This window comes from Balaenoptera musculus, chromosome X (assembly GCF_009873245.2).
Source record: "Balaenoptera musculus isolate JJ_BM4_2016_0621 chromosome X, mBalMus1.pri.v3, whole genome shotgun sequence".
Lineage (NCBI taxonomy): Eukaryota > Metazoa > Chordata > Mammalia > Artiodactyla > Balaenopteridae > Balaenoptera > Balaenoptera musculus.
Genome location: NC_045806.1, coordinates 13574755 through 13589017, shown reverse-complemented (window position 1 = coordinate 13589017; position 14263 = coordinate 13574755). Strand labels below are relative to the sequence as shown.

The 14263-nt window shown below is 45.3% G+C and overlaps 1 protein-coding gene across 3 annotated transcripts in view; it reads right to left on the bottom strand.

The window, feature by feature from the left end:
* The window catches only part of REPS2 (RALBP1 associated Eps domain containing 2), a 228487-nt gene that overhangs the window by 125797 nt on the left and 88427 nt on the right, over positions 1-14263 (bottom strand). For all 3 annotated transcript variants that reach the window (XM_036840950.1, XM_036840952.1, XM_036840951.1), the window contains exon 5: positions 12871-12968. In XM_036840950.1, the coding sequence (XP_036696845.1) occupies positions 12871-12968 (98 nt within the window). The remainder of the gene's footprint in view (positions 1-12870; positions 12969-14263) is intronic.

The following is a 14263-nucleotide window of genomic DNA, read 5'->3' as shown; positions in this document are numbered from 1 at the left end:
GTGGAGATTTTTGCTACTTGGTGCCAATTTTGAGCTCTACCAGCGTTTTTAAGAAAATATAAAAGGAGGGAGAGAGAGAGAGAAAAGGAGAGACAGAGAGAGAATCTTCCGCATCTGTGTGCTTAAGCCTCATACATATGGTTCATTATACAGTTCCTCTAGACACAGGAGAATTAGATTTGCTTATATTTAAAACATTCAAACCCTTGGTTTTGTTTCAAGTGAAATGCAAATATCTGGCACTGCAACTTGTTATCTCTGGGGAATACAGGCTGTTTATAATGAAAGAGACTTCAAAAGACTCATTAAAAAGTAATACTATTAATAAAATCCCAAAAGGTGACATTTACCCCTGAAGTATCTTAAAATCAAACATAGCTGAAAAGTACGAATTGCAAGGAGGCATTGTCAGGGAGAACTTAAGAAGGGGGTGTGTACTGTTACAACCACAGAACATTTCTGTTTAGAATATAACCCCACCCTGGAGGCCTCCTGTCAATGCTGCCTTAGAGTCCAGCCATTTCACCTGAGGGTGCGATGATCTTTGTTAGAACAAAGTCCTTTTGGTGCCTTAGCAAACCGTCTGGGGGAGCAAAACCTCCTAGCAAGCCCACAGTGACTCTGTGAGGACACCTCCCCTGCCAACGACCTTTTGGAAATAAGAACACCATACTGCGACCACTGATCAAAGCATGATCTCATGAGCAAAGATATGAAAAGACTCAACCACCCTAAAGGGGAAGACTGGCTCACAGGCTGGTAAGACTAGACCATAGCCCACGTGACAATTAAGCTGCCTACAGAAAGATCTGGGGATTGATCCGTCATGGGGCAGAGAAAAAAGAAGAGTCAGGGAAGCAAATGATAGCCGTGCTTCTATGTGGGGTTATGGTGGTTGTCCTCTGACCACTCACGCCCTACATGCCTGGTGTACGGGTGTCACCGAGTGGCTGCCCAGCCAGTAATGACATTTTCCAGCCCTTCCTGCAATTAGCCACAGCCATGCAACTGAGTTCTAGCCAGTGCAGTGGGAGCGCAAGCGACCTGCACCACTGCCAGGCAGGGCTAGCACCCCGTGGTCCTCCTCTATGCTTGTCCCCATCAGCCCACTGAGAAGGGGCGGCACAGCCACAGGACAGAAGCAGCCCTGTCGCCTGAATCACCATGTGGGGGAAAGCTGCCTGCCAATCTGTGAGATGAGTGAGAAGCAGACCTGCTGTGGGAAGTCATTAAAATGCGGGGCGTATTTGTTAGAGCGGCTGTTACTCTAACCAACCTACCCTTCAAGCGAGGCCCAAAGAAAAGGCACACCTGCCTAGCGCCAACAGCACAGCCACTCCTGCGTTGAAGACGAAGCATGAAGCCATCTTCCTTTTGTAATCTGACCACCTAATGACCTGAGACCGCTCTGAGCCCAAATAGCTTTCTAATTTGATTGCTCACGAAGACTACCTTCAGGGACAGCATGTGGATGCATCTTTACAGCCGTCTTTCTATGCTTGGTTAATATGAGTTTGATAGGAGATTCTCAGGGAGGAAGTACAGAGTAAAGAGAAAAGAGGGCTGTGGTAAAACTGGGAAAAACTGGGAAATGAGGAATGAAGAAAGGAGCTAAAGAAGGAGGTGGAGCTCTGCAATTTTGTTTTTCACATTCCACTGTTCCGTATCATACTCTATAGCCTCATTTATACTGTTTCCCACCTCGCTCTCATTCTAACGTAAGGCCCATGAGGACAGGAAATTTTGTCTATTCTGATAACAGCTATACCCCAGAGCCTAGAAAAGTGCCTATCACATGGGAAACACTCAAAAGACGTTTGGCAAATGAGTGAACAAATAAACAAATGATGGGACAAGCTGCCAGTTCTGACTCATAGACAGAACGGTTAACCTGAGCCCTCCTATCATGACTGGAGCTGAAGTTTAGATGCACTTGCCAAACAACTGTCACCCAGCAGTGTAAAGGCTGCGCCCCCTCCCTTGCCTATGAAATCAGAGGGGGAAGAAAATTTTTTTTTTCTTTTTATTTTAAAATGTTATAGAGTCGCTGGAAGTTGCAATAAATAACTTCTGTTTTTACCTGTAGCAAAGTTAGTTACAATTAAATCCTAACAAAGCAATTCAACTTTATCAGTTTCTTCATGGAAATAAATTCACAAAGATGCCTTTAATCACATACTGCCAAACTTACTTAGGGATCTAATCTCAACAGCTTAGAAGGCTGAAGCCCAGACTATAGGAATCTCTGAGTCTAATGAGCAATGCACAGTTGCTGCTTATTATGATAAACTAAATTTTTTAGATGATCACCACAGACATCAGAGAATGTCAGATAACATGTATTCGTTACGTGCCAGACACTGTAAGCACCTAATACACAGGATCTACTTTCATCTTCACAACAACCCTGCAAAGTAGGTCCCATTAGTCCCATTTTGCAGAACAGGAAACTGAGGATTAGGGAAGGGAAGTGACTTACCGAGACCACACACCTAGTAAATGGTAGAGCCAGAACATGAACGGAGTCCAGAGTGTGTACTCACTCAGCGAGCTCTGTGGTTCCCCCCTCTTAACCATCCATCCATCCTTTAGCCATGTACCATTTCCTTTTAAGAACTAACGTCACTGTAATGCCTAAAATACTGTCGCAATTCTGCAGATTGAGGATCTGAGTTGAGGATACAAATATCCTATACTTCCACTTACCCCTCCATTACCTAGTTTAGTTGTAGATTTTGGCCAGTGAACTATTAAATCATACAGACAGAGCACCATCTTATTTCTCACATAACTTTTGCTTATAAGCATCTGGCATGTTTTCGCATCAGGAAAGAATCCTGTAGAGAGCCATACAATACAGATATTTAATCACTGCGCTGTTATTTTAGTATGTGGCACTAACACTACTTTGATTAACAAAAGAAATGCTTATGAGTAATCACTGTCTCCAATTCTTCCACCAGGAGCCAAGATCTCCTGCTCAGAAGGGCATTTTTCCTTTACGATTGTCAGGATTTTGCTCTCTGCTTAGAGGGGAAGAGCAGGAGAAAGCAAGAAATCAGCAGTAAGAGGAGCCTTGGATGAGGCTGCGGGCTTCCGGTGCTATTACACTAACGTGCCAGCCCCATCCTTGCTGATGAGGTCAAGGCTGCCTGTCTCTTCCCCACTGTCCTCCCCTTAACACTCAAGGCAGCCTGAGGTCAGCTGGGAAACAGATGCACCAAGAACTCAGGCTGAATCCATGGAAGGCTTTAGAGAGTGAGGCTACAGACTGGAGGTGCAACAAGAGTGCAGGTTCTGGAGGCAGACAGGTTTGGGTTCAAATCTGGGATGGTCACTTACTTCACTTCTGAGCCAATAGTTCCCCGCCTACCTCTCCGGCCTCACATCCCCACCACTCCAGGCTCCAGCCACGCCAGCCCTCTTCCAGTACTCCATACTACACATGGCACAAGGGCTCTCTAGACATGGGCTCCACCCCCTCTTAGCATAACGCCCTGCACTGCAGACAACGGCTACGTAAAAACTACACCTTCTGAACACCTCTGCTGCTAGAATGCCACGCTGGAGTCAGGTTCCACTAAACACGCCCACGGAAGACAGATGAAGAACCGAGTCGCACGGTGAAAGAGGCAGGGAACAGAGCATTCACTTTGCCAGCCCTGGTCATGCAGGTGGGGCACCAGGGCGAAAGCTAGGGCAGCAGTCACCCCATTCCACAGCTCTGCTCGCGGCAGAGGCGAGGCTCCCTTAGTCACCAGTTCTGCTGTGGGGTTTGGGAATTGTTCCTGCAATCTCAGAACACAGTCTGAATTTTCAGTCCTTCCAAAGAGTTGGCAGGCCCTCCACACCCCTTATTATAAATCCTTATTTGCTTCAGCTAGTCAGAGTAGATTCTGGTGTCAACAGTGAAGCATGCCCTTTGTCCAGACTTTTCCTGGGGCGTGAGACACCCCTCTCCTCACCTCCCAGCACCATCCCGCCCTGCCTGGTGAACTCCGAGTCCTCCTTCACAGTTCAGTCCAGCATCACTTCTTCAGGGAAGCCTCCCTTCACTTTCCAGCCCCAGGGCCAATTTCTCTGTTATATGCTATCCAACTGCTCTCTTGCCTTCAGGGCAATTGTCAGTTTTCCATTATACACGCAGAGGCAGGATCATGTGATTCCCATCCATCTCCCCCGCTCGACTGCTCCTCGACAGCAGGGACCATGTTTGTCATCCTCAGGGCACGCTGGCATGGCGGCTGACCCATAGAGGCCACTTAGTAAGTACTTCCCAATGGATGAGTCGAGGACACAATCTGGCAGGCAGTCTACCCTGCAATCAAGACTGCTGGGAGGACGAAAGGGCACAGACTAGTGAAGAGGCCGGCACAGCACGGGGTCCAGAGAAGCACACTGTCAGTAGTGCCTCTTGCTGGGACAGATGATCGGGAGCACGACACCGCCTGCTGCCCTGAGATCGGGGGATACTGATGCGTTTAGGGGTAAAATGGTGCCCCTGTAAGGGAGCCTTTCCTGTTCACACCACACTATCTACTGAGACCAAAGGGTCCTAGGAAACAAACACCACACTCCTTTCCAGCTTTACAAAGTACTCTCTGACACCAGGAGTTTAACTGGGTGTTTTCAGCTATATCCAAGAGGCTAATTCAGAGGCACCCTGTCTACCAAATCAGTGTGGGCCCTAGCTACTAGCAGGAAAGTTCTGGACACCATAAGCCTTTAATGAAATGCTCACAGCTGGGGTGGAAAAGCAACACTGACCCCACAAATAAAATGTGCTTATTTGCTTTCATCTAACCAACCTGTCTAACCACATGGACGCTAGAATCCTAATGTGTACCAGCCTACCATTCTTACGCTCCCCACCGCCTCTAAGCACGGATTCCGAAAGGCCTTAAGGCGGCACCCCAATCAGTCATGATATTTACTGAATCAATATCTTTGTCCCATAAACATCCTTCAATCTCTATCCCAGGCACCCTCCTCTTATATCCTAGAGTCACATTTCTTTCAATGATCCAGTATCTCTTTACTTTTCTTATCTCATAACACAGAACATTTTTGCCTTTCACGTAGAAGTGTCTCCCAGCGAAGAAACCAGGTGACTGCCATCACTTTAATCATTAAGAAGTGTGGGTACATGGGGAGCACCTGAGGAATACCATAAGCGACAGCTACAAAAGATTTAGGCTGAGAAAAGTAAATTTCAGTATAATTCAATAAAACGTTTCAAAAATAAGGGATAGAAAATCTGAATAAGAATTATAAGCAGATGAAGGAAATAAGTAGGAAAAAGAGGCTGGATACTATGAAAAATAGGACCTCTTTGTGGTAATAACAGTGACCACTGGGATATCTGTGTGTTCTAGGTAGATTCGGGGAAGTAGAACACATCAACCTTTCACCCCTTAGGAGATGACCAAACTCCATCTAGGGTTTCAAATCAAATAGGGAGTGAATCTGGTAAAACAAGATGTCAAACCGAGAACAAGTCACGTGCATTCCGATAAATTTCATCAAACCAGTTCTTCCTGTTACACACAAAGGCAAACACACATATACCCTCTCCCTCCCTCCCTGCTGTCCCTCCCTTCCTCCTCCTCCTCCCCCCTTTCCCCTCACCCTTCCATTTCAGTCAGAGGAAGAGAATTTAGTTGTCTGAGCAATGCTGAGAGGTACACACACACACACACACACACACACATACACACACTGTGTTGACATTTACCATCCTTAAAAAAGAAAATTTTCCAAGCCCTAATCTCTAGCCATAAACTAATTCAACTTTACTGCCATAAAGGTAGAAACAAGAAGTCAGTGCCAGTGGGCCTGGGGCACTCCAGAACCAAAAGGAAGTGGGGTCCCTAACCTCCTCCAAGGGCATCAGGGGCCCAGGACCTCCTCTCGACCACACAAAAGAAGTGCTAATTAAAACTACACCAAGATTTCATTTTTCACCTATCAGATTGGCCAAGATCCCTAAGTTTCTTAGCACACTGCATTTGCATGGGTATGAGAAAATACACACTTTCATACATTGTTAGTAAGTGTGTAAATGGGCACCGCCTCCAATTTGAAAATCTCTACCAAAAATTTAAAATGTGTAGCCATTTCACCCAATTATTCCATTTCTAGGAACTATTCCTACATATATACAAACACTGTGATTGCAAGTTCTAGCTATTGATCAGAGGGGACTGGTTACATGATTTCTGGCAGATGTACACAAGGAAATACTATGCATTCGAAAAAACCAAAAAGATGAGGACATACTCTATGTACTCTTACAGACTGTTGTTAAAGCTTATTGATAAGTAAAAAAATGCAAAGTGCACAACAGATGTATAGTATGCTACCACACATGTAAAAAAGTGGAACTATATATTTTGCATATATTATATATAATTACATATAAGAATACCTATATTCACTTGTATATGCATAAAATAATCCTCTAATGATACAAAAGAAATGGGTCATGTCAAGTGCCTTGGGATGGGGAACTGGATGGCTGGGAGAAAGAGTGGGAAGGATACGTCTCTCTCTGTACCCTTTTGTATCTTTTGAATTTTTTACATTTTTTAAAAATTTTTAATTGCTCTGAAGAACAAGAGTATTTGAAAGCTCACAGCCCATGATCCAATAAAATAACAGCATGGTGTTTACTGCAGAATCTGAAACAAGCAACCAAAATCTTGGAGCGCTTTGGCTGCCGCCTAGTGAGGAGGGAGATCATCACTAGGCGGTGTCTGGGCTCCACCCACTCGGGAGAACGGCACGTGGTCGGCCTGCAACCTGAGGACTAGTGGAAGTGGCCCGGTGCTGGAGGAGACGCGGGGAGCTTCACAGGGGGCAAAGTCAGAGCTCGCAGAAAAAGGGCGAGGGGAAAGATTCCAAAGTAAGGGGGAAAGGCCTGAGGCCCTACTGAAAAAAAAAAAAACCAACCCACACACAGGCCAAATGATGCCTTGCTAGGGACGTCCCGGACCCTGAAAGAGCCGCCACGGGCTGGCTACCTCCTAGGTCATCTCCCTGGGCTGAGCATTAGGGAAGGGAACCACAGAGGCTGGGACAGGACCTGGTGTGCCCTACTTGCTTCCTGCTTCTTTCTGCTCCAAACTCGGAGCACCAGCTCCCTTATGACTCAACTCTCAGCCACCTCACTCCATCCCACCCCAATCCTTCGCCACAATAATCTCTAGTTTCTACTCTCCTTGTCCTCCTGGCATGCTGGTCCAGTCTACCTATAAAATAGCTTTCCCACCACAGAAAGTTCTCTCAGTGCGGTGTCAGCCTCCCAGAAAGACTGTTTCTCCCTGTTCCCATCAAAACTCTTAGAATGAACAATTCACTTGTGGCGACTATCAATTCTCTCCGGATTTATGCCAACACCACTCCAACAGAGCGTGGGGGTATTCATTTCTTTCACCACCCATGACACGGTCTTTGCTATTTAGAACCACACCAAAAGGACCAAAGGAGCAGATGATACCCGTCTCTGGCCAAAAGTACCTATGGGGCAGGGTAGGGGGGCATGGCAAGAAATTGAGATTGAGTGAGAATGAGGGGAAAAAGGAGACAACTAAGTTAAATACATGTTTTTCAAGTTGCAGACTCTTAGATTTATATAGTGGCTGGCTACCGATGTCTAACATCTCCTCCTATACCTGTTCATCAGCAAACTTTCACCGAAAACATAGCCAAACCCCCAATTAGAATGGCACGGTGATAAAGTTCTCTAAATTCTGTTTGTCATTATTTTGTCTTTGAAATAAGAAGAGCAGCAAGTACTGAGAATTTGCCCCCAAAAGACTGTTAAGTTCATCCTTCCATAAAGAGAAAAAAAAAAATCACAGCACGTATGCTTTGGGTTTAAAAAGTAAGTGTGGAAAAAAAAAAGTAAGTGTGTTTGGTTTAAAATAAAAGATATTTTTAAGTGGGATCTGGCTGGAAGGATATTTCACTTCCCAAACCAGTCTCCCTAAAGCCAGGTAAAGGTATACTGCATGTATTAGATATATAAGAATACTTGTATTTGCTCATATACGCATAAAACATTCCCGGGATAATACAAAACAAACAGACCACACTGGCTGCCTCTGGGATGGAAAACCAAGAAAGATCAGACGCCCATCCCTCCAGCTGATCCTCACGGATAAATGAGCGGACGAGCAATGAACTGCTTTTTAAGAATGAAAAAATGGAAACCTCACACGTACAAGAAATATTAGAAAGTTCTCACACTTCGTGTTATCAATGGAGAAAAAGCATAGATGAATTGAGACAAAGGAGAAAACCCGGAAGGCAAGACCGAGGCTGCAGAGTAAGGTTCCCACGCAGAGAACACTGACTGTGTGGGAAACACTGGGCAGCTCTGCGGGGCCTGCTGTGGCTACGGGGGTGCGCAGGGGCCCGACACCGGCGCCCCGAGAGCCGCGGGTGACCTGCCGGGAGCAGTGGGCAGAGAGGGACAGGCTTCAATCAAGGGAGCAGGAGGATCACATCGTGTTTTTTAAGGTGATTTTTGTCCAAGACGAGGATAACGGATTTGAAGAGGCCAGTGGGGGAAGCAGGAAGAAAGAGTCAGAGGCTGACATATGAGATTAGGTGACAGAGGGCAGCATGAACTGAGGAAGTGCAGAGAAACGGACAATTGAGAGAGGTATTTAGAAAGTGATATGACTACTACTCGGTAGCCGATGGGCAGACGGGATGAGAGGGGCGTCAGAAACAGCGAGCCGTGTGCTGGCCCACGTGCCAGGGGCGTGGAGTCAGGGGCGGGAGGGTGAGAACTGCTTTTGTGGGAAAAGACGTGTTTAAAGTGACAGTGGGGGGACTTCCCTGGTGGTCCAGTGGCTGAGACTCCGCACTCCCAATTCAGGGAGCCCATTTCAATCCTTGGTCGGAGAACTAGATCCCACATGCATGCCGCAACTATTATTAAAAAAAAAAAAAAAAAGGATCCCACATGCCACAACGAAGATTCCGCACGCGGCAACAAAGATCCCACGTGCCGCAACTAAGACCTGGTGCAGCCAAATAAATAAATATTAAAAAACAAAAAAAGTGACAGTGGGACATTCGAGTGAAGACATCTGGCAGGTGGTGAGATGTGGCCATCAGGCTCCATGTAGCTAAATAGTAACAGAGTGAGAACTAGACCCAGGGATCCCCAACACGCAAGGGGCAGGTGAGGAGGGAAATTGAAATAAAAAGCTTAGGAAGAGGCAGTCACAGAAGCAGGAGACAAACCAGGAGAGGACAGTGGGAGCAGGAGGGTCAATTCTAAACCCTACGCCAGCAAAATCACAAATGACTACGTGATCTAGATGGTTAGGATCACTTGTGAAAAGTAAACCACAAAATGACCTATCAACACACCACGACAGAGAAGCAGGAAAGAATATTTACCATTTCTTTACAAACCACTGTCAACCACCCACCAACATAGGATGTGCTCAGCATCTGAAATTTCAAGGGGAAAAACAACATCCAACACCTGAACGAAAAAATCAAAATTCCGAAAATATTAAGACTGTTCATTCCAATGTCTGGGACTGAATTCCACATCAGCACCTCTGAAATGCCAAGCCCGTGAGCTGCAACAGTGCTGACTCAGAGTCCCTAAAAGCCTTCCCCCGTTCCCAGAGGCCACCCCTCTTCCAATCAGGCAGGAGGGACTTAAATACAAGGCCACAGAGGAAGCTAGGAGAGAGCGAGGCTTCCATCAGCCCATGTGCATGGCAACATGGGGAATGAGTGACCCCGGCCCAGCCTAGCATCCCTACCACCAAAATCCTCCACTTTACATCCTCTCATCTACATGGCTAACTCAGGTTGGCATTTTGCTGTCTGGGACATGGAGTTCAGCCAAACCAAGTTCAAAGGAGTAAGAAGGAAACCTAAGAACTGAAGAAAGAAAAACACATCAGCCATGAAAACCACAGACTGCTGTCCCGAAAAAGGCCCCTTGCTCTCATCTTAAACAGAAGGCAATGCTCCAAACAGGAGGGGGGACCTCCACTGACACCAAACAAACATTAAGGGAATCAGACTGCTGCAGAGTATTACAATGGTCTGTTAAATCCATTCCAGCTCATTCGTGTTACAGAAAAGAGAAGGAACTTGCCCAAGGGCATGGAGAGTCTGCCTGGACCTGGGCGGGAACCTGTCTGCTTTTTCTGCACAATCCCATAAGTCCTTCTAATGGCCAATGGCTGCCAAATACTTCTATCCAGCCCCAGCTCTCCCCAAAGCTCCAGCCCCATATATCCTAGCAACTCCTTGACACCTCCTCTTGGCTGTCTCTAAGGCTCAAGTTCCAATATGCAACACTGATCTCAGGATCTTGCCTCAATACTCCCAACACTAGCTTTTCATTCAGGGCTTCTAGGCTTAACAGATGACATCACCATCCATGCGGTTCCTGAGACAAAGACCAGGAAATCCTGTCCAGTGTTTGAACTCTAGCCCTACCACTTCCTAGCTGTGACCTTAGGCAAACTAAGTAAGGTCTTTATACTTCAGGTTTTGTCATCTGAAAAATGGGATAATGACAGGAATTACCTCATAAGATAGCTCTGAGCACTGCAAGAGAGGTGTATAAAGTGCTAAGCTCATAGAAAACATCTTTGTACGCGCAGCTCCCTCTATCCTCTCGCCTGCTCTCCCCCGCCCCACCCCCCCCACCTGGTTAAGATGGTTCAATCCTTCCCCTTTCAACTCGAGTGTGACTCCCCTCTGCAAGCCTTCTTTGATCAGCCCCTGCCTGCCAAGGCTAGGACCTAACTTCCTGCCGCCATTTTTCATCCTCAAAGCACACTGTAATTTCCACTCACCACATATCATAATTATATATTTACTTTGTGATGGTCTGATCAATGGCCATCTCCTCCAATAGTCTATAAGCTCCATGAGGGCAGGGACTGGGTGTGTTATACCTCATTTTTGTATTCTCAACACAATACCTGGCACTTAATAGGTATTTAGTGAACATTAGTTGCTTGAAGCGCTCAAGAAGCACGTTTACCAGCAGAAAAACGGACCTAGAGATTAGAAGAGAAGCCCCAGGACACCAATCCAAGTGAGAGCCCATGGCCATCTCAGCCAGGTGGCTACGCAGAAAGGGCCCAGTGAGCCCCATCCAACCATGGCGAGGTTCGGGATTTACTGCTTGTTTGCCCGTCATTCTAACAGTTCAGGATGTGGTCTCCACAGCACTAGAACAGACTCTGCAGAAACATGCATGGCCACACCTCACAGATTTTTTACATGAATCCCAGTCCTGCCCATACCTTTCCTAATGTAACCATCACTCCACAGCGGGTGTGATTCTCATGTTTAAAAACACGTATTTTTGTACCACAGGACCTCTAAATGCAGCCAACTACTCCATCTGCGGCTCAGCTGAAGAAACAACTGTCTGTTCCAACTTGGGGGTAAAACTGAGCTCTACTGGACCTAGGAGGGAATGGCATCTTGGCTCCCCAGTGTGGTACCAATAAGGGATTTTCCCGAATATTTTTACTACACCCAATGTTTATTTATACAGCAACTCTAGAACCTAGCCTCCTTATAACATGGGACTCTAACGTATATAGGAAAGTATTTGAAAGAGCAGGTTTTGACATTGGGCAGGCCTGGTTCAAATTCTGGCTCTGCCACTTACTAGTTATGAATGAAACCTTAGACCCATGACCTGACCTCTCTCGGCCACAGTTACCTCACCTATACTAAGAGATACAACAATACCTAGACCTGATGGTTGGAGGAAGAATTATACACAAATACACAGCATATGGCTCAATTATCTACCACCTTTAAGAAAATTCTTCGTACACAGAGTTCTACCTCAGAAGTTAAGTTCTGTACCACGCCTAACACAGAGACCCATCCCCAGAGGCTATAAAGTGAACACCTCAATCTCCCTTTGCCTTGTTTATTCTCTTCTAGAATACCAGCCCACTTCTTTATGGGACGATCTGACATCACCCGTCTATTGTGAGAACTCCCTGAGCATAAATGATCCTTCTTCCTAAGCTGGACAATTGAAATGTTATACAAATCACCCTACTTCCTCTTGTCTTTAGAGTCAAACAGCCAATCCAGTTTTCTCAGGGTTTTTCTCATGCTGACACACACACACACCCTTTTTTGGGACTATGACTTCACCAGCATAGGACTCAGAGGTACTACACAAGATAACGGTTGCAGACACGGGAAAAAATAAGAGCTCTTTATCCGAAGGAAACACTGGAGAAAGGGAAGCTGAAATTTGCTAAGTTGTGGTGTAGCCAGGAGAAACTGGGAGATCACTTGTGCTTCTGCCATATTGTATCGATTACAAACAGGAAACTAGTTGCTGCCACTTGTAAAATAACTGTTCTCCAAACAGCATTGAACTAGGCACTGAGAGAAAATACAGGAGAACCACCTCTGCCTTCCAAAGCTTGCAATGTAACTGGAGGTACAAAACAAAATGGGCAATAGCGAACTATGCACTGAATAAGTAATATTAAAGAATAAGGCAGAGATAAGATAGGCTGTTTTGGAAAAAGTAGAGGCCTCCTGAAGGAGGTGCCTACTGATTAAGCAGATAAAGGTGGAAGGGCATTTTAGACATACCAAAGATTAAGAACCAGCCCGGATTAGTCTAGAGACACTGAGAAGGGGAGAAACACACACAGTAGAAAAGATTTAGGAAAATACACAAGCAACAGAACAAGAAGTACAATATTTGCATTAGGGGGCAGTTTTATGTCCTCCTTACAAAAACAAAACAAACAAACAAACAAAAACAGGGCCATCAAAAAGCCATACCCCCGAAGTCTCCCACTGGCATAACCCCACAGCGGCGTCACTTACCCGGATAAGGGAAGCCTGATGCCGAAGGGGTTTGGCTCCTGGGCCCCCCAACGAGGGTCCCTCAGGCTGGACAAGGGGCTGTCTAGCTTCATAAGGAGCTGAAACAGCAGGAGGGAAAGTCAGCATGGTAGACAAAGATTCCACCCAAAAATTATGATTTCACACACAAATTGCTACAGTGTCTGCTTTTCAGGGAAGAATTAGCAAAGGAATTAGAGTTTACAGGGATAGGGCCACCTAAGACAAACAAACCTTGGTGCCCCTGGGTACAATTTAACTGAACAATCTAAAGACAGTCGCCTAATTCATGATAAGGCAGGAAAATATTTATATCAGGTTAAGATTAGGAATAAATTAGAAAGGTGGAATGGTGTGAACCTAAACTGGGATATAAAATAATGAGAGTAGTTAGAAAAGTGCCATGTTTTAAGTGTTCAAATTCTAAATATAAGGTAAATTCTATATATACCCTGCTATTTAAAAGGCTTCCATTCATCATCCACACCCCCAAAGAAGCAAGAAAAGGAATATGCATTTTGAACATTAAGAATCAGTGTTGTCATTTATTTTGTTTTATTTTTTTTAAGTACTTTTTTAAAAAATTATTTTTATTTATTTATTTATTTGACTGCGTTGGGTCTTCGTTGCTGCGCGCAGGCTTTCTCTAGTTGCGGCGAGTGGGGGCTACTCTTTGTTGCGGTGCGCGGGCTTCTCATTGTGGTGGCTTCTCTTGTTGAGGAGCACAGGCTCTAGGCACGTGGGCTTCAGTAGTTGTGGCATGCAGGCTCAGTAGTTGTGGCTCGTGGGCTCTAGAGTGCAGGCTCAGTAGTTGTGGCACACGGGCTTAGTTGCTCCAAGGCATGTGGGATCTTCCCGGACCAAGGCTCAATCCCATGTCCCCTGCATTGGCAGGCGGATTCTTAACCACTGCGCCACTAGGGAAGCCCCTATTTTGTTTTATTTTTGAAAATAAATGCCACTGTCATCTTTTCCTTAACATTAAGAATGTAAAACCAAGTAGAGAAAACTACAAAAAGGAATAAATGCATTTTATATTTATTATTTTATCACTTAATAACCAAACTAAAAATAATTTTGCTACCTTTAAGAAAAGGTTTTAAGCCACCAAAATGAATGCATTTTTTTCATTCCTTTTATTTCCAGAACACTTAATAACGACCTTGCCAATATGGCAGGAAAACAGTTAAATGTAACCAGGTAGTATTCAGCTCCAACAGAAAGGAGAAATTATCACTTAAGATGAAACCATTTCTGATCTCTGTGGGTTAACAGTTCAGGTTTTTGGAAGTATATAAACAATTAAATGCCTTTTTTCTGTAGCTTCTTATAAATAAAATTAGGTAGAAACAGCAGAGCAGCCTATTATGGCATC